The 23,510-nt window shown below is 33.3% G+C and overlaps 3 protein-coding genes across 5 annotated transcripts in view; 1 reads left to right on the top strand and 2 right to left on the bottom strand.

The window, feature by feature from the left end:
• Positions 1 to 1,117, top strand: part of LOC144834715 (argininosuccinate lyase-like) — a 43,081-nt gene extending 41,964 nt beyond the window's left edge. For all 3 annotated transcript variants that reach the window (XM_078689613.1, XM_078689614.1, XM_078689615.1), the window contains one exon: positions 112 to 1,117. In XM_078689613.1, coding sequence (XP_078545739.1) covers positions 112 to 259 — 148 coding nt within the window. In that variant the 3' untranslated portion in view covers positions 260 to 1,117. The remainder of the gene's footprint in view (positions 1 to 111) is intronic.
• Positions 1,118 to 3,615: 2,498 nt separating this feature from the next.
• On the bottom strand, positions 3,616 to 10,079 carry LOC144834690 (zinc finger CCHC domain-containing protein 8-like). The gene is made up of 11 exons (XM_078689584.1): positions 9,922 to 10,079; positions 9,581 to 9,623; positions 9,191 to 9,265; positions 8,879 to 8,963; positions 8,218 to 8,375; positions 7,605 to 7,725; positions 7,031 to 7,155; positions 6,786 to 6,928; positions 6,381 to 6,493; positions 5,366 to 5,567; positions 3,616 to 5,113 (listed from the first exon to the last, which is right to left on the bottom strand). Exons 1-11 carry the CDS (start codon positions 10,055 to 10,057, stop codon positions 4,323 to 4,325), a joined length of 1,992 nt encoding a protein of 663 aa, XP_078545710.1. The 5' UTR covers positions 10,058 to 10,079; the 3' UTR covers positions 3,616 to 4,322.
• A 423-nt stretch (positions 10,080 to 10,502) lies between these two features.
• Positions 10,503 to 20,242, bottom strand: LOC144834689 (amyloid protein-binding protein 2-like). Its single transcript, XM_078689583.1, has 12 exons — positions 19,977 to 20,242; positions 19,113 to 19,201; positions 18,565 to 18,713; positions 17,545 to 17,668; positions 16,882 to 17,050; positions 16,210 to 16,367; positions 15,745 to 15,850; positions 15,159 to 15,283; positions 14,954 to 15,039; positions 14,424 to 14,614; positions 13,676 to 13,841; positions 10,503 to 13,149 (listed from the first exon to the last, which is right to left on the bottom strand). Exons 1-12 carry the CDS (start codon positions 20,226 to 20,228, stop codon positions 12,911 to 12,913), a joined length of 1,854 nt encoding a protein of 617 aa, XP_078545709.1. The 5' UTR covers positions 20,229 to 20,242; the 3' UTR covers positions 10,503 to 12,910.
• Positions 20,243 to 23,510: the final 3,268 nt, after the last annotated feature.

Below are 23,510 nucleotides of genomic sequence, written 5' to 3'. Positions count from 1 at the left end.
CTGCCCAGCATATTTCATATGTTGTATTGCATGTTATTGTATCTTCTTGTGATATTATGCTGGTCAAATAAATGAACAAAACAAAATAAAAAAATTGTTTTCTTTTTCCAGTACTTATTTTGAAAAAGATGTTAGTGAGGTTTGGAATTATGAGAACAGCGTTGAGCAGTATACCTCAACAGGTGGAACAAGCAAAGCGAATGTATTGCTACAAGTTGATGAACTTACTACATGGTTAGAAAAGCTAAAAGCCAAATAAATTATTTTTAATTTGATGCTAAACAAACGCACAAAATTAGTTGTACTTAACTTATTGTTTAAAGATTGGTGCTTTAAATACATACATAGTATGTTGATATACAGTTTGCAGTACACCTTTTTAGTTCAATAAAATAGGATAGTACAAATAGAACATGCTTTAATTTTAAATTATTTTATTTATATGAAAACATTCTGTGGTGTTTGTTGTTGGTATTTTAGGGTGCTGTAGAGTGTCTGTCTAGTATAGTTGTTCAGTATACTTTTCACATAGGAAAAATACTAGTTTTAATGTGCTTACTGTGTTCACCAATGAATTATTATTATATTGACTATTATAGATATTGACTGCTTAGAGGTTAAATATAAGATTTGACATCCCAGAGGGAATGATATTTTGTTCGAGGGAATATATATTTTCCAAAATTACACGAAAATTACTCAGTCAATATCATCGTACTCGAGGATATATACGATTTACGATCCTCGCATCATGTGATGCAGTTTCAACCAATCACGTTCACGTATTTACATCTATATAATATAAAAAAATATGAACTTGCTGGATACTCTTGAACAACTAGAAAATAAATGTGATGGGGTAGCATGAGCACAGGTGCCAATATCCTTCAAGGTACGAATATAAATGTTATCTTTAAAATATTTTTTACTTGAAATAAAGTGTATTTTATTAAACATTTAAAATTTAATGCAATATATAATCAGTAATTTTCAACTAAAGAATATTTTAAAGGTCAAATTAGCTATTCAGGAATTCAAATGAGTGAATAGATAGTAGTATTTAATCTATGGTACCAAAAATGTTTAGAAGTATTTACTATTAAATGTTTTATGTATTCTTGCCAAAAAGTGTATCATTTCTGTTGTCTGTAAAAATAATATTATCATAATAGTTGAATTTTTTCGGGAAAAAAAAATAGCCAATACAGTATTTATTTTTCGGCAATACTGGTTTCTAGGGGACCGTATAAGATGATGATATCGCAATATATGATAATATACAGCAATATTATTGCATAATAATTGGATTTTAAAAACTTGATATTTTGAGCTCTTTTCGAAAAAATCCCTGTACACAGATTTTTTCAAAAAAATAGCAAATTTTCGACCATTTTATTTTTCGACAATAACTGGTTTCTGGAGCACTATAAGATGATGATATTGTAATATATGATCATATAAAGCAATATTATTGCATAATAATTGAATTTTAAAACTTTATATTTTGGCCATTTTTACGAAATATTCCCTGTACTATATAGTACACAGATTTTTTAAAAAAAATAGCAAATTTTCGACCATTTTATTTTTCGACAATAACTGGTTTCTGGAGCACTACAAGATGATGATATCGCAATATATGATCATATAAAGCACTGCGCATGTCAATTGTGCAATAGTAAACACTTTTGACATAAATGGTTACTATAGCATAATAAACATGCGCAGAGTCGAATAATGCGTTCTACGCATGTCAATTGTGCTATAGTAACCAGTTTTATCGAAAAATAAAAAGGTTGAAAATTGGCAATTTTTTGAAAAAATTCCTGTACTATAGTACAGGGAAATTTTCGAAAAATGGCCGATTTTCTACCCTTTTATTTTTTGACATAAATGGTTACTATAGCATAATAAACATGCGCAGAGTCGAATAATGGGTTCTGCGCATTTCAATTGTGCAATAGTAAACACTTTTGACATAAATGGTTACTATAGAATAATAAACATGCGCATAGTCGAATAATGCGTTCTACGCATGTCAATTGGCAATTTTTTGAAAAAAATCCTGTACTATAGTACAGGGAAATTTTCGAAAAATGGCTGATTTTCTACCCTTTTATTTTTTGACATAAATGTCGAATAATGCGTTCTGCGCATGTCAATTGTGCTATAGTAACCAGTTTTATCGAAAAATAAAAAGGTCGAGAATTGGCAATTTTTTTGAAAAAATCCCTGTACTATAGTACAGGGAAATTTTCGAAAAATGGCCGATTTTCTACCCTTTTATTTTTTGACATAAATGGTTACTATAGCATAAAAAACATGCGCAGAGTCGAATAATAGGTTCTGCGCATGTCAATTGTGCTATAGTAACCACTTTTGACATATAAATGGTTACTATAGCATAATAAACATGCGCAGAGTCGAATAATGCGTTCTACGCATGTCAATTGTGCTATAGTAACCAGTTTTATCGAAAAATAAAAAGGTTGAAAATTGGCAATTTTTTGAAAAAAATCCTGTACTATAGTATAGGGAAATTTTCGAAAAATGGCCGATTTTCTACCCTTTTATTTTTTGACATAAATGGTTACTATAGCATAATAAACATGCGCAGAGTCGAATAATGGGTTCTGCGCATTTCAATTGTGCAATAGTAAACACTTTTGACATAAATGGTTACTATAGCATAATAAACATGCGCAGAGTCGAATAATGCGTTCTACGCATGCCAATTGTGCTATAGTAAACAGTTTTATCGAGAAATAAAAAGGTCGACAATTGGCAATTTTTTGAAAAAATTCCTGTACTATAGTACAGGGAAATTTTCGAAAAATGGTCGATTTTCTACCCTTTTATTTTTTGACATAACTGGTTAAATATAGCATAAAAAACATGCGCAGAGTCGAATAATAGGTTCTGCGCATGTCAATTGTGCTATAGTAACCACTATTGACATAAATGGTTACTATAGCATAATAAACATGCGCAGAGTCGAATAATGCGTTCTACGCATGTCAATTGTGCTATAGTAACCAGTTTTATCGAAAAATTAAAAGGTTGAGAATTGGCCATTTTTTTGAAAAAATCCCTCTACAGGGAAATTTTCGAAAAATGGCCGATTTTCTACCCTTTTATTTTTTGACATAAATGGTTACTATAGCATAATAAACATGCGCAGAGTCGAATAATGGGTTCTGCGCATGTCAATTGTGCTATAGTAACCACTTTTGACATAAATGGTTACTATAGCATAATAAACATGCGCAGAGTCGAATAATGCGTTCTACGCATGTCAATTGTGCTATAGTAACCAGTTTTATCGAAAAATAAAAAGGTCGAAAATTTGACATTTTTTGAAAAAAATCCCTGTACTAATAGTACACAGACTTTTTCAAAAAAATTGCCAATTTTCGACCATTTTTTGGAAAAATCGGCAATATATCGACTTTTCAAAATATGTATTGAGGTAAAATGCGCAGAACACAACGTGGGTCTGCACATGTCAAATTATTATATAGTTGCTGTTACAACTTATGTAAAAAAATAAAAGAATCACAATTTTGCCATTTTTTCTGTAATATGTACTGATGTAACAATAAAGATAACAAAATATAAAATAACAATAAAATACCTTTATATTTAATAATACTCAGTAAAAACTTTACAAATGTTACATTTGCATTTATATCAATAAAACAAAATGTTTATACATCAAGACAAACAATTTAGAACATTCAACTGTAATTCACAATAAGATGTTGACATAAAATTATCAGTTTTGTTTTTCAGTTTTTGAAAAGTGGGAAATTTATACATTGTTAAAAGGTCACAGAATGACAATCATGGCGACCTGTTTTTCTGGCAAACCAACATTTTCGGTTTTTAGGATCAAAAATATTTGTTTTCATTTTCTACGATAAAATACACTACAGCATTAATAAAATAAAACTAACGACAAGTAACAGTACAGATAAGATGTTCTTTGGAATAATGAGAGACATAAATGTACCAAGAAGAAATCCCTTTATATTTATCTATGACATCATACGGTATGCATGCATTATGACATCATAATCTTAAGAGCAGGATTATATACATTATGTACAATGACATCATAATCATAAAAAGATCCCATACTGTAAGGACATCATGATAAAAAGTCCAAGACAATGAATAGCCAACAACAAAGCACAAATGTAAACTTTAGATTCTTCCATTTATAAAAATATCTTTTTTTATACAAATATAAAAGAGAATTTACTAATGGTCTCCAGAGTCAATCATGCGTATCATAAATTCTGTACTATTGCTTTCATATATTAATCAACTTTCTTGTTTCTTTTAAGTATACCACAAAGACGTTTAAAAACTCCGGTTGATTCTGTAAGGTTTTCGTCTGGAGGATGTGGAGAGATGTCTTTTGAGAACTTACTCCAGTGAGGAACACCAGATTTGTTTGGTGTCAGGTCATCTTTTTTTGGAACTCTTAACGTTGATCCCTTCACCACCACATCATCACTATCATCAGTTCTCTCAGAGCTATAACCTGGATCTTTATTAGAAGGTTGGACAACGCCCTCTTCGGCACAACTCTGGTCAGTGGAATCATGTGATTGTGAATCATCATTGACAGTAGTGTCTGCATTTAGTTCTTTGTCTTCTGAACTTCCATCTTTTTGTTCCATCCCACTTATATCTGCTGTATCAGTAATTGAAAAGAATTCCCCATTAACTTTGATCATCTCACCAGTATCTGATGTCCCTTCGGTGTCGCCATCGTCAAACGCCGACAGCAAATTTAACCGCTGCTGTTCCAGTTCGTCAAGGGACGGTGACTGCCCTCTACTACTTTGTGAATTCGCTCCAGAGAGAGGGGAGAAGCCACCAACGTTGTTAGCCTCACTATCCAATGAACCGCAGCTTGGGGTGCGACTCATAACGGGTGCATCAACCTGAGGACTACGTGGTGTGGATGTCCTTCCTGGGGTGGGTGGTGGTGTGGAGGTTGGAAGTGGTGGGGGTGTAGAATAACCAGGTGTAGGTGGCAAGGGTGGTTTGAAGTTTTCGTCACATGACAGGCTGGAATATCCTTTCTGGTCAACATCACTATCTGTTAACAAATGACAATATCATTTTTTATTAATGAAATGTACTGAGACAAAAAGTGCAGTTCTAAAGCTCTGTCTACACTATCAAACTTTATGTGAAAAGAAAAATGTGATGTGCCCAAATATGGACATGATGTCATATCACTACCATATTTGGGCATATCACTACCATATTTGGGCAAATCACACTTCTTGTCAAACTAGTTTGATAGTGTAGTGTTTCTATATCCATAAAACAAGTATTATTTTATTACCTGTAATACTAATATCCATATTTTCTTCTTGTCTACTGTCTATCTTTCTTCTTTTAAGTTCTTCACTCAAATCATTATCACTGAAGTTCTTGCTTCTCTTTTTTGATGTAGTTTTATTCTTAGTTGGTGTTGGCAATTGTCTTTTTAACTTTTCTATTCGCTGATTTGGTTGCATTGGTGGCATCCTGAATCTTTCACATTCCTAAGCAAAAAATAAAACTTTTTGTTTGGCTGCGGTCTATCACATGTTAACTTAGATAGCCTTACATTACTCCGTACAAAGCCTTTTCATCTATATTACAATAGCAATACAGTAGTACCGAAACATGTAAACAGTGTGGCCCTGTACAACATATGCACTGGGATATTTTCATAATTTCTGCGAAGCATTTTATGCTTTGTACAGCTCTGTCTACACTATCAAAATAAGTGTGATGTGCCCAAATATGGTAGTAATATGTCCAAATATGGTAGTGATATGACATCATCATCATGTCTATATATGGGCACATCACATTTTTTTGTCACATAAAGTTTAATAGACAGAGCGTTAGAAGGGAAACTTTCCACTAAACACCTTTACCTCTTTTTATTTCATATACATAAAACAGCAAATAGCTTGTGAATTAAATACAATTATTATCGTCTTATTGATGCTTAAAGAGTAGGAACAGTAAGTTACAACCCTGGCACTATGTCAGGATTGAACCCTAGACCTTTAGGTTGTAGCTTCACTACAATTGTAGGGTTTTTTATTCTTTGCTCAAGCACCAGAGATCTTCCTCATTCCATCCGTTACACTCCATCCCCTTTTCAATTCAAATCTCTCCTGAAAACCACCTATTTTAATAGTTATTCTTTTCATGTTGCGCTGTGAGACTCTGGTAAAGAGCATAAATGTTCGATATTAATATTATGGTGAAATATTTCATTTGATATATTTGTGCTACACTTCGCATAGTGCTACTACTCCACATAGTGTGCTTGATGAAAAGGATTGGACTATTGTACTTACATCAATCATATTGTGCGGTTTATCCACGTTGAAACCGGGGTAGCAGATAAGCTTGTCATGCTCATAATCAGGGTGAACGTTTTGAAGCCTGGAATCTACACTCTCACCGTCTTCTAGAAAAACAAAACAAGGCAAGGATGAAAAATTTTTCTCTTACTGTAGTTTAGAATTGCTCTCATAGCATAAGCACGTTCCTCAGTTTTCAGTTAAGCTTGAGGACCAAGAATAAATACATTCATACATTTAACATTGTCAAGAGAGATTATTATTAGGTTGATCAGTTCTCTGTGATTGGCAAGACAACATTTGCCGTATGAGAACTACTGTAATTATGTAAATCACAAATTTATATAACATCTTTTGACAAGACTAGCTACAGCATTCATTACCTGTGTGTACACTTACCGTGGTTATCATACACAGTGAGACCAGATGTGACAACTTCAGCAGCTTTTAAGTGCCCTGGTGGGTAGTTATACACTCGCATCTGATAGATATGCAATGGCAGTTGGTTTGAATTCAGTCCAAGAGCGTTTCGTAATGTTTCACTGCAAATGAAAAAAAATGAACATCATATTATTTTTATCAATTAATACTACTGCAGCAACTAATTATTACTAAATTATAATATTTCAATAATTTGACATTACCTTAAATGGCCTGGCTTAAATTTCTCAATGTTATCTTCGTCCACATGATACCTTTTTGATGACATATTTGACATTTTTGACATGAACTTTTTTTTATTAATACCAATTCTTACCAGATCTTGAGGCTGCAAATTAAAAAAAGGTCAAGTTGATGTATTCATACTGAATATATTTAGAAAACAAACAAATAAACCATCCAAGGTATTTAAATTAAATAAATATATCACCTTTAAAATCTGTCCCAAAAGAAGTGAGAAATATGGCGTAATGGTAAGGAATATCAAACTAGCTAGAAGCATTGGTTCGGGACCTGTCTGTACCATTGCTGTTATACTTAGGAAAAGTACTTTCCTTGTTACCTTGTCCTTCGGATGGGATGTAAAGCTATTGGTCATGTGTATATACATTGTAAATGATAAAGAACTGGATACACCATTAAAAAAAAGTGCAGGATTGTCTCCCAGTGTATTTATCATGTTCTGAAGAGGTCACCCAGCATAAAGAAGAAATAAATCAAATACTGGTAGACAAATTAGAAAAAAAACATGCAATATAGTATAATAGGTTGCAGTACCTGTGGACAATCACGGACGGCATGGTCATCTTCACCGCAGTTGAAGCAGCAAGCCTTCTTTCTCCTGTTACCACTTGGCTGCTCATCAACAGGGAGTGATTCTGTGTACATTTGCTCATAACTACTACTATTCAGGAAAAATATTCATTCTTTTAAAACAAGCTTACGATTTTCTAGTTCTACTTGTCCCATGACCTAGATGATCGTAGGGCGTAGCAGATGAGATACAGTACAATAGTAGTACTCATCCCAGCGATGCCTATCTCCTCTATTGATTTTCTAACTGGTTAATAATACCGATTAGAAATTATACTTATTATGCATCACATGCAACACTGTAAATGGCCAATTTGATGCTTAGGTGGTAGCACTGTTTTTGGTAATTAAAAATACTGACGGAATGGCGAAGCCTGGGTTTGCAGTGACAGTAAACAGTCTGCAGTATTTTTTTTTTTTTGTATTTTTGTCTCTTAAATATTAACTTAACCCTCTAAATCGCTCAAAATAATCTCTAACTACGCTACAGTATCAAAAAGCGGATGAAGATTGCTGTCTGCAGAAGCAAATATTCAACACAATCAAATAAATTATCCAATCAAATCAGTTAGGATACTCCGGTATTGTCCAACCAGCTGTCAACCGTGGGTTATCATTGCACAGTGGTTTGCCCATTGTATCAATGCAGAATCGATTGAAATATTGCACATTGCCTATGGCCGTAAACGCCATCTTCTTCTGACGATCATTTTTAAACAGTGTAAGTGATGAATTCTGAAAAACACAAAAAAAATTGTTATTAAAGGTCCCCCAAAAACATGAAAAATGAAGATTAATTAAATCAGACATTGTATTAGGTTATTTTGTAGTTTTAATCAAGGTAATCACTTCCGTAGAAAATAAAACAAAAAAAATAATGTTTTCACTTATAAAATAACATAATAAATGGTTAAAATCAACCAAAAATCCATTGGCTGGCAGCCAATTTGACCATTTTTTGCTTTAAATTACAGTTTTTCAGGTAAACACAATTTTTTTACATTCAATATTTGATCAAAGTGGATAATTATTATGGGACATTAAAATGGCATATTCAACAACAACCATTTTAAAAATTATTTTTTAAGGGGGGAAATACATCTTTAATAGTCTTCATTATTCTACTGGAAAGTTCAGGGGTAGATCCCATATTTTAAGCATACCAATGAAGTCACAGTACACTTCTACGATAATTTTAACAAGATGAAAACTACTTGAACTACTGTACTACTACTTACTTGTGGCCTAAGGTTTCTGTGATCATCTTCTATACTTCTTTTCGAAAGATTCTCAAAAAATTCCTCTATTTCGTGACGATAATGCCTGTAAAAAAAAAAATATTTTTTATTTCACGTATTACTCTACACAAAGTCTAATAGCAAGGAAATAGTGATATCTCTTGTATGTTAACAACAGTGAAAACTCATTAAGTAGATATTGCGATGCACCATTGACGTCACAGCAATTGACAGCGACGGCTGTACGGCGAGCGCGTGCGGCGATATCCTTAATCTTGCGATTGTTCTGAAATCATATCTGAAGTTAGCTACCTTACTAAAGCATGGTTCATGAACACAACCTGTGCAATAGGTCCATCACATTCCTCATTCTCTATATGTATACTTCTGCAAAAAAAAAGTTGATTAATAGTGATAATACATTTCAGGATTATCTATTGGGTGTCACTGCTCATTGCAAACAATTCAATGCTATTCAATCTATTATACACTCTGTAATAATAATAATAATAATAAACTTTTATAAAGCGCTATTCTATTTACTGATGTCTCACAACGCTAAAATTAAAAGACCAACAAGAATTATTTAAAAAGGTGTATAGCTAAGAGTACATTTCTTCTTTTATAAAAACGTTAAATTTGAAAAGTGTATAAATATTACTAGACAACTACAGTACTAAGTAACCAAAGCATACTACTTACTTGGGTTCTATAACCAGTCTCACTTTGTACTTTAGTTCCTCAAGTAATTTATAAAAATTAAGGATATAAATTCAGATTCTTGGTTTTAAAACATTCTAAATAGAAAATAATCGATCCTAGAAACAGAAGTAAATGGTTTATAGCCTGGTTTATATTACATTAAGTTTATTTCAACTTTATTTCAGAAAAGATCCATGTAGGCCAGGAAGATCATTTCCTGTTGATTGTTTATGACCACTAAACCCACGCCACCAGCACTCATGTGGTGTCATCATAAACACTGATTGATAGATATTACGAAGCCTACACTTGTCACTATGCTAAAACATCATAAAGGATATTCTGTAAATTACGCTTATTTTTTTTGTTTGCTTTAGAATTAGATTTCTTTTTGACAATTTTGCTCTCGGGCAAAGGTTCCTCACTTTCATCTAAAGCCTCATTTTTAAAGTCATTATCCACGGTGGTAAAATCCATATCGCATTCATTTGTGGCGGCCATTTTGTACATCGCCCTCTATCTGTTGGGATATCACCGTCTCTTTTTGTTGTAGAGAGGCTATTGATACGGTTGACCATGCGTCAAATTGTTTACTGCGCATCTAATGCCTTTTTTCTATGGAAAAGGTCGACACCGTGCACGTTACAGTATTCTTTTTAACTGCACACACGGTCAACCGTGCACATAGAATGAAATAACAATGGACAGACTTAAGGGTCCTTCACACCTGTTCCGGCACGGCGAATCAAACGCCAATACAATGGTTCGTTTTCACGAGGCCCTTTACTCTAACCAGGGAGTTGTAAACCACTGCGATTTCAAATCTTTTACTGTATTAGACCTAATAATTGTGTTAATACTAGTAACAATAAATATTTTAAATTCAAAAGAATCCAAAAAAACAAACATTGCAAGTAAAAACTTGGTTGTTCCATGCTTTTATTTTCTTACTTTATAGATTATAGCTACAATATCTATAACAAAGACGACACATCTATAGATAAAGATTGAAAATAACAAATATAAGTTTTAAATATATGTCCACATATAATAAGCATTTTACAAAGTATTACTGTTACCATAGCTGCAACACACCATGGAAACAGCCAGGAAGAGTTGTCCTTTTAAATTTACTAGAAAAACACTTTCACAACTGGATATTTAAATAATTACCATGGTAACCAATGACCACTACAATGACCATTACTGTAGTAAGATACTCTACTTTAATGTCCAGTTAGCTTTTCTTGTATACATATAGAGTACATTTATTATACACTGATGATCACCACCTAGTCTTCACTTAAGCAACATATAATATATTAAGGAGAGGAATTATATATTTTAATAAATGTTATGATATGATACCACCACTTACATTGTCTCTAAACATAATAAATAGAAATAATTTGTATGAATTTATTATTTGAATGGCAATACCCCGAGGCATGTCCCTTGTGGGTAAAAACTTTATATTTTGGGGTGAACACCTGTTTCTCCTCAATTACCCACTTGTTAAAGTCACTGGGTACCGATTCATTTATTAGCCTGCCCAAATTTGTATGCAAAAAAGGGTACATGCATGTACAGGATAATCCTTACATGATCCTCATGTATAAGCCCATCCTTAATACAGGACTGTGTTATACCTTATAGATAAAAATGTTTAAAAAAAAAAGTTTAGATTTTTAAATTAACAGTTTTAAACTCTACATGATGTAACAGTTAAGCAACTTATAAACACATTATTAATAAATTATTGTGATTTCTTTTTTTACAATAAGTAGTTTTGAAATAAGCCAAGGTAATATGAACACATATTATCAGATGAATATATGAACACAGTTCCCTAATAAATGTATGATTCAATACTGATTTTTTTTTTAATTAGATCAAAAAATCGCATCTTTCCTATAGTTATATGTTAAAATATTAATATATAATATCAAATTAGTATTTAGGCATAAGGCAGTTTCATTATGTCGTAGTTCATAACAATATTAAGTATATTCAGTTTGTTTTAGTAATTTTTCAGGGTAACATACATTTGTAAAACAAGCTAGCCTATAGCCAACTGTAGGCTACTGTTCTCATCTCAACACATTTACAAATTGCCTTTTCCACCTCATCGTTTAAAATCTATACAAGCTGCATTTATCATTGTTCATGTCTAGTAGGCACGATATGGTACATTGTTCATTTTTGGGGGGAGGGGGAGATAAAATATGACATGATATGATACAAATATAGGTTTTACTTTTAAGCTTATAAAATGTAAAGAAAGGCTTAAAGATGTATTGTCCTCCTGAAAAATAATTTTTACAATTTTTGTTGTTGAATGTGCCATTTTAATGTCACATAATAGTTATCCATTTTGAACAAAAATTGGATCTAAAAAAATGGATGGATTTTCGGTTGAAATTAACGATTTATTATGTTATTTTATAAGTGAAAACATTATTTTTTTCCTTTTTTTTCTACGGAGTGATGAACGTGATTAAAACTACAAAATAACAAAGTCTGATTTAATTAATGTTCATTTTTCATGTTTTTTGGGGGACAATACATCTTTAAAGAATAACATTACGTGTGTCTAGTAAAAATTAGAAGAATTCTATTAAGAATACATTACATAAGAAAAAAGCTTTAAAAGCATATGAAGCAACATACAATTTAACATTAAACTGATTAGTTCATTCTAAATTTCAGAATTACATATTTGACAAATCTATCTTTACAAAAGCAACACAAATACTTGTGCTAAACACATCACATAAACAACAAAATATAGCTTGACAGAGTAACCTTTGACCTGACAGTGTAGCCCTGCACACAACATAATCAGCATCTACTTAAACAACTCCCAACAAAATACATTAACATTTAAATATTGCGTATCGAGTTTCCAATTCCACTTTCTCATTTAAAAAATAACTTCAGTCCAACTTCCGATTTTAAAAAAGAGGGGAAAACACATCAAAGAAGAGAGCACTTTTACGCCTAATAAACCATAATAAAAAACCGAATATGATAATAATCTTGGCATTCTTGATGCTATGGCTTGTTGGTATGTTGAGTAACTATTTCTCGAGATAGTATTTCAGTTTGAAAAAAAAAAACATTCTTGAGGTCAAACAATAAATAGCATGATGCTGTCGGCTTACTGTGGCGATATTTCCATATCTTGGCGATTATTTCTAAATATTATTTTCCCAAATAAGATTTTTTACCTTAATTTGGAAGTTATGTATGACGGTAACTTTCAAATCCTGGTTACTACGAATTGAAGACAATTTCTGATAACATGGCAACAACGTTAATAAGATGACATCATTCTAGTTTAAAAAACTTTTTCAAAACTTCTTCTACGCTCTCTTCAGCCCGTGAGTTAGTAATGTATTCAAGTATATCATCTGGGTTGCGATTTATCTCTCGTAACGTCATCCAGTTAGAGAGAATTTCTTGAAATTCAAACACTTTATCATAATGGTTGAGAGAGGAGTACAATCGTATGAGACCGCGGTAGTCGTATTCTAATCCACTGTAGCCAGGACCAAATAGTTTTTTACCTGTAGAACCAAAATACAAGAATAATATAACGATATTGGCTCAAGCAAGGAGTTCTGGTTATAAAAGCAGACACCTGTTCAAATGGGTTGCAGAGGGAGGAGGGTTAGACTGAGGGGAGGGCGAAGCAGAGGGTGAGACAGAGGGAAGGGCCAAGCAGAGGGAGAGGGTGAGACGAAGGGAAGGGCAAAACAGAGGGAGAAGGGTAAGACAGAGGGAAAGGCGAAGCAGAGATGGAGGGGATGGTTTTTATCTATGTCAGTATGTACAAAGTGATAATTAATTTATATAAAAATTCTTAAGTATATATACATATAAATTATAACATTGTTAAAACTAAAAGAAAGTATAAAATTAGGCGTATTCGAGGGCTGTTTTGAGCTGATAATCAATACATATCTAGCTCTTTAAACTCCTTGCTGTTTATATGTGAGCAGTGGGAGTAGACTGCAAGGTGCGTGACCATTCACAATTGGTCCGATTATGAGACAAATGTACTGTTAATGAACAAAACAACATCATACATACCAATTTCTATAGACCTAAGGTATAAGGACTCAGCTTCTGTATACCTCATCATATCATAGTTATACAGTGAGGCTAGATGGCCAACTGAGAGGGCAACTTCATAATCCTCTTCCCCTAATAGGCGTTCCTTTATCTCAATAGCTTTGATATGCATTAACTCCGCCTCCTATAGATAAAAATGCATTAGATAAAGTATTGTCACACAATTCTCCCAACAACGGACTCCCTCGGGCCGACTCTTATATGTCAGTGGTCGTATTCACCAATCACACTTAAGTGAGATATTTCCCATAAATATAAAGTACTTCAATTAATTCAACAAATAAGTATTTCTCTTAAATTGTATTCACTTAGATAGGTGATTTTTCTTAAATTTAAGTGTTTCCCTTAGCCAAAGTGTAAATAGTAAATACGGCCACTGGTTTTCTGGAAAGTCTGGTATTTTAAATGTGTTTTAATGTTAAAAAGAAAAACTGGGGCATTTTGGACGTCAAAATAAGTCTGATTCGAAGACTTTCCGGTTTTCAATGAGTTTGGTGTTGGGGAGAAAAACCGGACAAAGTAACCAATACAAAGGGAGATTAAACAAATTGCCACCATCATGAACAATGTGAACCTCATCCAACAAGTTATATAACCAATATATTACAAGCCTGGACTCATTGATGATGATGGAAACGTTGGTAATAATATTATAATGATGTTGATGATGATGATAATGATAGGTAAGAATGATGCAAACTCTTGCCTTATATCGATGCATTGATTGATATAGCCTTCCTAAGTTGCCATAATGTTTGGCTGTTTGCACATTGAATTCTCCAAAAGCTTTTTTTGCTAGACTAAGTGATGATAGATGTAGATCTTGGGCTTCTTGTAAAAGTTTAGCCTCACAAACTTTGTCTTGAGAATCAATTGCAATTTCTTCTAATATAAGTGCTGAAAAAGACATTATGATAAAATGATCTATGTGTGAGAGAATGACTTCACTGGTACCCATTTATATTTATTTATGTGCGAGTAACTGGCCAAGCGGTTAAGACAGTGGAACCGTAGTTACATAGCCATAACATCGGCAAGGGTTTGAGGCTCACTCGCTCTATGGTTCTGGTGGTAGAACAAGTCTTCTCGGATAAGGATAAACCGTAGAAATGGAAATGCGATATCAACATACAGTATAACACTATGCAGGGCACATCTCTATTAATAGGACACTCTACTGCAAAATAAATAAATTTAGTGGATCCAAATGGTGTCCCTTATATGCTAATAACTAACCTTTGACCCTTTTAGATGATGCTAGTAGTAAATGATCTTCTGGTAATATATGTGTTATTATCTCTATTGCTCGTTCTGCATGCATTCTGAAGCAAAAAAACGTGAGAGATTTCAAAAACCACTATAGAATAATACCTCAAAAGCAAATATTATTTATTACCATTAATTAATAATATTGAATAATTAAAAAGTATATTCGGCTTACTTGGCATCGTCAAATTTTCCTGAACTGTACTGGTGAACATAAGAGGCATAGGCTAGATCTTCATGCGCAACAGCTACATGGATGTTCCTACCACCGAATACAGACAACCTAATATCAAGGGCTTGCTAAAAACAGACACGAAAAATGTTATTCAATGCTTGATTTAGTAGACAACTGGCCCACATGTAAGGCTCTGTCTACACTATCAAACTTTATGTGACAAAAAAATGATATGTGACCATGCATGGACACGATGATGTCTTATCACTACCATATTTGGGCACATCACACTAGTGTAGACACTATTTTAAGGAGCACATTATGAATATACATAATGAGGACATAGAGGATGCTATATAAGCATGTACATAGATCAAACAGGTTTGTCATTGGCTTATTGGCTTCAGCTTGTGGAAATGGAGCCCTTAGTTCGAAACCCATTAAAAATTTTTTGCTTTTTTTAGTAGAGAAATTATTTTGGAAGGTTGTGTTCAGTTATATTTAGGAAATTTGGGAAAAATATACAAAATCATGGCATTATGGTTGAAGATAACGTAGATTTGCGTATTGTGTCCGGCCTCCTCACCTGGTAGACAGTAACAGATTGGCATATAGAATCTACATTAAGAAGATAAAACCCATAATCTAAAAGAGCATCCGAGTACTTGGGATGACGTACACCAAAATATTCCCTGCAAAATTATAAAAAAATAAATAAGTTATTAGAACAGTAAAATCGGAAAATAAAAGCTAGTAGTAGGTACTGAAAAATTATATTTGAAATTTTGCATATGAGTAAAAAGTATGGTGATTATTTGTTTGCATACAGACCTCCCAACTTAGAAAAATAAAATATCGGGAGGAACAAAATCATGTCTAAATAATAGAGTGGGCTATAATATTTTTAAAATATGTAAAACTATAGAAGGTGCTATTGAAAATTGGAAAGGAAATTGCAGGAGAGCGGGAGATATATATATTGGGAGATTCGCGCCCTTATCGGGAGAGTTGGGAGGTCTGTACTTAATTTACATTATTGATGTAACTCTACCTTGCTAGTTGAACAGCGTGTGTTATAAGTATCTCTGCTTTCTTAAAACGTCTTTTAGCTACACAAGCCTTTGACGATTGTCTTAGTATATCTATAGAGCTCTTTATTGGCATACCAGAGTGTAAACTCTCTAACGCTTGTACACAGTGTTTATGAGCCTAGTGAGACAATAGAAGAGAATTGTCAACAAATTCAGTCAATGTGTAGCCACAAATATTGCATAAAATATTTAGGTCATAAAATCAAAATAAGTTATTTAGAATATCAGTTATAAATTGTTAAGAGAATTACTTATACAATGTTTTTATTTATACAACTTTAACCCTTAATACATGCAAACTCCACTTTATTAATTGAAGTTGATGAAAATGAAAAGTTGTGCATGCTGTTTGGAAGTTAAGGAAAATGTGCCTGTAAACAGATGCATGTTGGGATATACGAGTATGTCTGCAAGTGCGTCTATCATTTTAGAATAAGAGTTCTGAATAGTGGAAATGATCTTGTTAGGTGTACTACGAACTATCTGTTACGATCTTCAAATTTCTTCACTAAATGGGAGGAAATCATATTTTAATGTGATTTTCCGTTTCGTATTGTTTGTTGTATATATTGAATTTTTATTCTGAAATAAAGTGATCAATCAATCAATCAATCAATAGTCTTTTACATTACCTCGTCATATTGGCTCCTAGCATAAAGTAGGGCACACATCTCACCATGGACGGCAGCTAAATTCACAACCGAATTCCTAGCCATGAGCTTGTCTGCTGTACGTAAAGCTCGTCGATATGTTTCTTCTGATGACTGGTACTTGCAGTTGGCATTGCGGACGTAAACTAGCCTGAGATTTTTAATCATTTGAGTTGTTACAGACTATTATACTATATTACTGTAAATGTATGATGCCATTTCAAAAATATTATGTTTATGTAAAGCTCTGTCTACACTATCAAACCTTATGAGACAAAAAATGTGATGTGCACATATATGGACATGATATGATGATGTCATATCACTACCATATTTAAGCATATCACTACCATATTTAAGCATATCACTACCACATTTGAGCACATCACACTTTTTTTTGTCAAACTAGTTTGATACTTAGTGTAGACAGAGCTACAGGTATTTTGCATGTATATTTGTTTTATTAATAGATTTCTATGGCAATTTTCAGTAACTAATAAAAAAATAATCATTTATATTTGTCTTTCAATAATTCCCAGGGTCCTGAAAACTTATTAATTTCATTAAAAGGATTTCTTTGCTTTTGAAATGTTCGACAATATCGGTAAAAAACTAAAGTACATAATTTTATGAGATGTAACTAACCGGATGCAACACTCGAGAGATTTCCGTAAATATTTTATGTCTTCTGATTGAGAACACAGCGCAAGACATGCCTCAGTAGCTTTCTCGGCCTGAGGGTACCATCCAGCCTCGGTTAAAAAACCTCCTGTAAAAACCACAATTGTGACAATTAACTTCAAATATAAAATATCAAAATGAATTTATTAAAAAGTTTTAAAATAAAATAGACAGAACAAAATTATTTATTTGCACGTAAAAATTATGACATGTTTGTCAAGGTCATTTACAACTAAAGCTCTTTCTACACTATCAAGCTTTATGTGACAAAAATGTGTTGTGCCCAAATATGGACATGATGATGTCATACCACTGCCATATTTGGGCATTTCACTATCATATTTGGGCACATCACTAACTAGTTTGATTGTGTAGACAGACCATTATTATAACAACTCTCTATAGACTCTAAAGATAGTGCTGAATCAACATTCAGATAACAGCAGTTTGAAATCTCTTGAGGCAAGCTATCTTCAGTCTGTGAATCTGACAGCTGTTGCTGGAACACAGCGGAAGATGTAGAATCAATGTGTAGTACTGTACACATAACAGAGCACAGTACAGAAGTATACCATCTTGTGTATTTAACATGTATATAAGATGTGTGCGACATGCTACAGTATACAGTACATGTGATAAATGTATTGTGATACAAAACACATAACCGTAAACCTTGAAAAGAAGCCCATATTGAAAAGAAGACCCCTCCCCCCCCCCCCCACCATTTGTAGTTTGCAAAAGTATTCTCAAACAAAGAAGCCCATTCAAGGTTTTATGTCCTACATCTGATACATCACGTTGAATAGCCTTATCAAGTTTATATATTCATCTAGAAAAGAAGCCTACCCAAGAGCCCTAAAAAAAGAAGCCCATAGGCTTCTTTTTGAGGTTTTATGGTATAGTAGCCTATATCCTACATCCGATACATCACACATGTGATGCATACTCTTACATACGTTTTGAAAGAGATAAATGTACACATACCTAAAGAAAAGCCAAGTTGAATAGCTTTATCAAGTTGAACTCGATGAGAATATCGAATCTGAGCGTAAGTTGAATACGCTTCAGCGAGTACGGTTGCCACTTTGACCCCATGGTCCATCAGTGCTTGGAAACAATGATGTAATAAATGTCTACAAATATAAAAAAAACAACATTAAGATATCAGCAAAATTGTAGAATGGCTACACCCAATGATTAAAGACTAAGATGATGTCACCACTGACCAATCACAAAATAGTACAATGTCACTCACTATTATGACCATTTACTGTAAGTAAATACAGATAAAACATAAATGATGTCTATTTGCAAGTTTCAATTGCATTATGACCAACAGCTTAATGTCCCATCCAAAGAATTCAGCAATGTACAGGTAGATAGGTATTGGACTCCCAACTGCTCAAATGACTATTGCTTACAATTAGGCTATTTTCATATTCTACTGTTTTGGACACATTTGAAGTAGAAAAAAATACCAAGTTTATTTGTTAATACTACACATTATAGGCAATTATACTGTACAAACTAACCTTTTATCACTAACTGTTAGAACCTTTGCAAAGATATCCAATTCACAAAATTCCAATCCAAGCTGACATAGTCGACCTTGTGTATAAAGCTGAAAAATAATTTTCATTTATTTAATGAACAAAAAAACTACAAAATATAATGATAATGTGCTGATCTGAGTTAAGTTGGTTAAACCATTGTAAATAGAAAAACATGCATTCAGGGCAAAAAGCATTTTAAGAGGAAATATTAATTTATTAAAAGTTAGTCTCACTACAGATGTGTCCATTTTTACAGTTAATCAGTCAACTGTAAAAGGGGCAAAGTTGTAATCAATGCAATTTTTCATAACATTTAATTTATATTATAATATTTACTTTTATTTAATGGAAAGGTGTGGTACCTAAATTAGAAAATACAGATGCGTGTTGCAGGAGGAAACGGTACTGCAGTATTCACATGGTATATGCAAAGCATGCAGTAGTAGTAGGCCTAGTTACAGTACTACACTAGTATAGTAGTCTAGTAAAACTAGGGCTAGAAGGAATATAGGCTATGTACAGTATCTTATTTTATAGTATTTAATTTAGTCTTTGCATTATTGACAAAAATGTATTGTATGTGATGTAGGCCTAGGCCTAAAAAAATATAAATAATTTTAATATCTATCTTATGCAACAAATATTCATTGTTTATTAAATCTGCCTGGAGAGTAAGCCTATGCAGAAGGCTAGCCCATCCTACAGTAGCTACTAGTCTTTTACATTTATTCAACAGTCAGCAAAAAAAACTCGGTCGACCTGCTGAGCTTTCATCATACATACACGTCGCACAGTAGGCCTACGCCTCGGTCATTTAAGTTATTTTTGCAATGCATATGCTACCTTATAATAAACATCAAATTGTATATTTTCTGTCAGACATCTGAGTTCTTTCCTATGTTTTGAATAACTGGCTACTACAGCTGTAATTGCTGAATTATAAAGCGTTTCTGGGACCCACTCCAACACACTAGCTGCACAAGGCTGGGCCATTTTCCCTATTTGTTTTGATCGCTCAACGTCGATCGGCAAAACACGGTAAACTTCGGGGCGAACAAAAGAAATTAGAGCGCCACCAATAATCAACATCATCATCACTATTTTTATCAATGAGTTTTAATTAATTGATTAATTAATTGGGTCATCATGTTTATAAAAACTACTGCAAAATAGTCAATCTGCTAATTGTGTTTTTAATTATTACTGACCAATCTATAAGTTATGCCTTCTATAGGCCAACTGCAGCAATGCATCATCGGGACGTGGAGACAGTATGCACAGATTGATTGAATGTTTTCAGGGCGTATCCAATATTAATTAGGGAGGGGCTCATTCAGATAAGTCCATAATTTTCTCTAAAATGAACAAAATTTCCACCATAAATTAATTATTAGATATTCCTCCAGACTTTCAGGAAATTTAACAGACGTTTATAAATGTCGACTAAACCATCCTAGACCTAGGGAGGCCTCTGTAGGGCATGACTATTTTAGGAGCGGTCCTAGACCTACTGTAGAGGCCTGAGAGGACCATTAATTAGGAGCGGTAGTGTGCAAATTTTACAGTAGGCATACTCCGGGATGGATCAGTATGTTTGTTTTTCTCCAATTAATACTTATTTGCTATTACAATATATCATTCAGAAAAATATTATATTCTCTGTTTTGCTAAACTCAGAGCCATATATTGAATATAATGGCTCTGGATATACTGCTGTATTGCGCCCTCTAGTTCTTCAACGGTGACAAAATTGAAATCATTCAATTGATTCAAGTGATATGCACAATTTATTTTATTTATAAATAATAGCGATATTTAATATCAGGATGAAGGAAATAAATAAAAAGTTATATATTTTTTGATTTACATTCAATATAAGGGGATGTTATATCATAGTTATAGCGGGGATTACGAAAAGAAAAAAATCAAATTAGGCCTATGCTATTGGACGAATGCCTTAAACACGTCATAACAAAATTAAAAATAACTTTAGCACATGAGGCACGTGCCCACTCGATCACATACATGATGGTGAAAATATGATTAAGATTTAAAAAAAACTACTATCCACATAAAGTGACTCAATCAATACACTGACAGACGATGATTAACTATTATAAGAACACTTTAATATATTATGATATAAATATAAGTTGTATTTTTTATATGTTTATTTTTCTCGCAGCAGCAGCGGTGCGCGAAAACTCAGCGAAGCTTGTACGTAGTCGACGATGTTTTAGTTGTTGTTTGAAGTACGTGTTTATTGTGACCGCGCAAATTAAGCTTTAAGTTTTAAACATTTGGTGATATCGGAAGGTATTGGCTATGACAATTTCCTATCAGTTCAGTAACTCAGCAGTTTGCTAACCACCGACTAACATGACTTAATCGAAGTACCCGAATACAGGATTTACCACGATGACATTTTATTATTAAGGATTGATAAGTTTAACTGTTTGTGGACTTTGTATAGCTTTAATAAAAGGTAAGCACTCGATTTTTAAAACTTTGAGACATCTTTAAAACAAATTTAGGTTGCGACTGGTAACAGTTAGTCTCAACCGAAACAAATTGAATATGTCGAAGCATTGAAGATTTTGCATAGCAATTGTATATAGTCCTTACATACGCACATGGCATTATTATTATTTATTTTCTTCTAATGGCACAACATGTCCGTGTGTACGTACACCCTAAGCAGCCACTAGGCCTACGCACGTGTTGTCCCGTTATCCGTCACTCGTGCCTCAAGAGTGCATCAAATTCCAATATATTAGCTTTCATCTATAGAATTCCAGATGTCAGTAGGCCTAGTCAATTTTAAAACTTTAACCTCCATAAAACTCAGTGATTTTTTTAGCCACACCCATGATATCTGTCAAAATGTAGGCCTATCAATAATTGAAACCGGATGAAATGATGTAAGAAAAACAAGATAAGAACATAAACTTAAACTTGCATATTAAAATTGCTACTAGAATGTTAATTTATAAAAATACTATGATTTACCGCAGACATCGCATAATTTAATCAAGAAATTTGAAATGATGATAAAATATGGATTTTGTGTGATAGTATGGCAAGATTTTTTGTTGTTGTTGCTTTTTTTATTATTAATCATTTTGAACGAACGCGTACAAACCAGTCATCGGTGTTCAAAAGAATGTACCATTTTCTCCGATAGTCTGACATCTCGTTAAATAGACCAAAATTCTAACTATTTGGTCAAAAATTGGAAGAATGATGACAGTTAAATAGGCCTAATTATTACGAGTTCCAGAAACGGACATGAGGTTGATGAAAACCTTACGTCTTTCATTGATATGTCCAGTGTCGGTTCTGGACGCCTTGACCATGGGTCAGTAGAGGAAATAGATTAGGATGATTTGTCGTAATAAACGTGTTGTTGTATTTTCAACAGTGTTCAAAAGGCGCCTAACAAAATGACTACAGGCAATGACGGTCGTTCTAAAGCACAATGTCAAAAGAATAATTTAGCTTCTGGCGTTTTGTCAATGGGCTGCAGAAAATTAAATGATGTAAAGTCTAAATGAAGCGGAAATTAGTATTTCTTCTCACTACACGACCTTTTTAAGAAGAAAGTAACTTTGACTGTTGGTGAGACGAGATGAGTCACGCGGCCTCAAATCACTCACGTCAGTGGGACTACCGTTCAGTGATAGGGTCACCGTTAATACAGCAGGCCTAAGAATTAGCAAAATGTTGTTGACAAATATTGAAAAAAATCCTCAAGGATTGAAAAAAAAAGTCGACACGTTTGTCACGTCGGATGAACTTTTCAAAGCTAATCCCGTTGGGAAAAAGGACGATATTTTGTCGGGGAATATTGTTTCACTAAGCCATAAGCTGAGCAAAAAATGATTAATAATATTATGTGAGAATCTATATGAATGGAAGAGGTCTGTTATTTTCGTTTTGAACATTATTATATAGGCCTACCATTGTTTTATTCCGCGTGAAGATAAAAATAAAATGTTAGATATTAATTTACATTATTGTTCAGAGATATTTAAAAACGATGACACAATTAACCGGAATTTAAACGAAAGTTAATAATGGAAGCTTGCGTCATCATCATCATCATTAATCAGTTGATTCATGTTATGATGATATCCAGGTCTCAGTTGACACCTTCGTCTACCTTTGTCACTTCCTTGCTGTGAAACAAAGGGGTATTTAAGGCCTAATATAGCAAAGCCTGTCAAATCTACTTCTAGGCCTACGGCATCTACAGTGAAATGTCCCCGGCCTTCTGTTAAACTCGTCAGGCTTGTTGGCACTGGACCCTCTGAAGTTTTTCTATTCTTTAGGCCCCCTTTCATAAAGACCACTTCACCAATGAAAATCTCGAAATAA

This window comes from Antedon bifida, chromosome 2 (genome assembly GCF_963402885.1).
Source record: "Antedon bifida chromosome 2, ecAntBifi1.1, whole genome shotgun sequence".
NCBI lineage: Eukaryota > Metazoa > Echinodermata > Crinoidea > Comatulida > Antedonidae > Antedon > Antedon bifida.
This window is presented reverse-complemented; position numbering and strand designations above follow the sequence as displayed.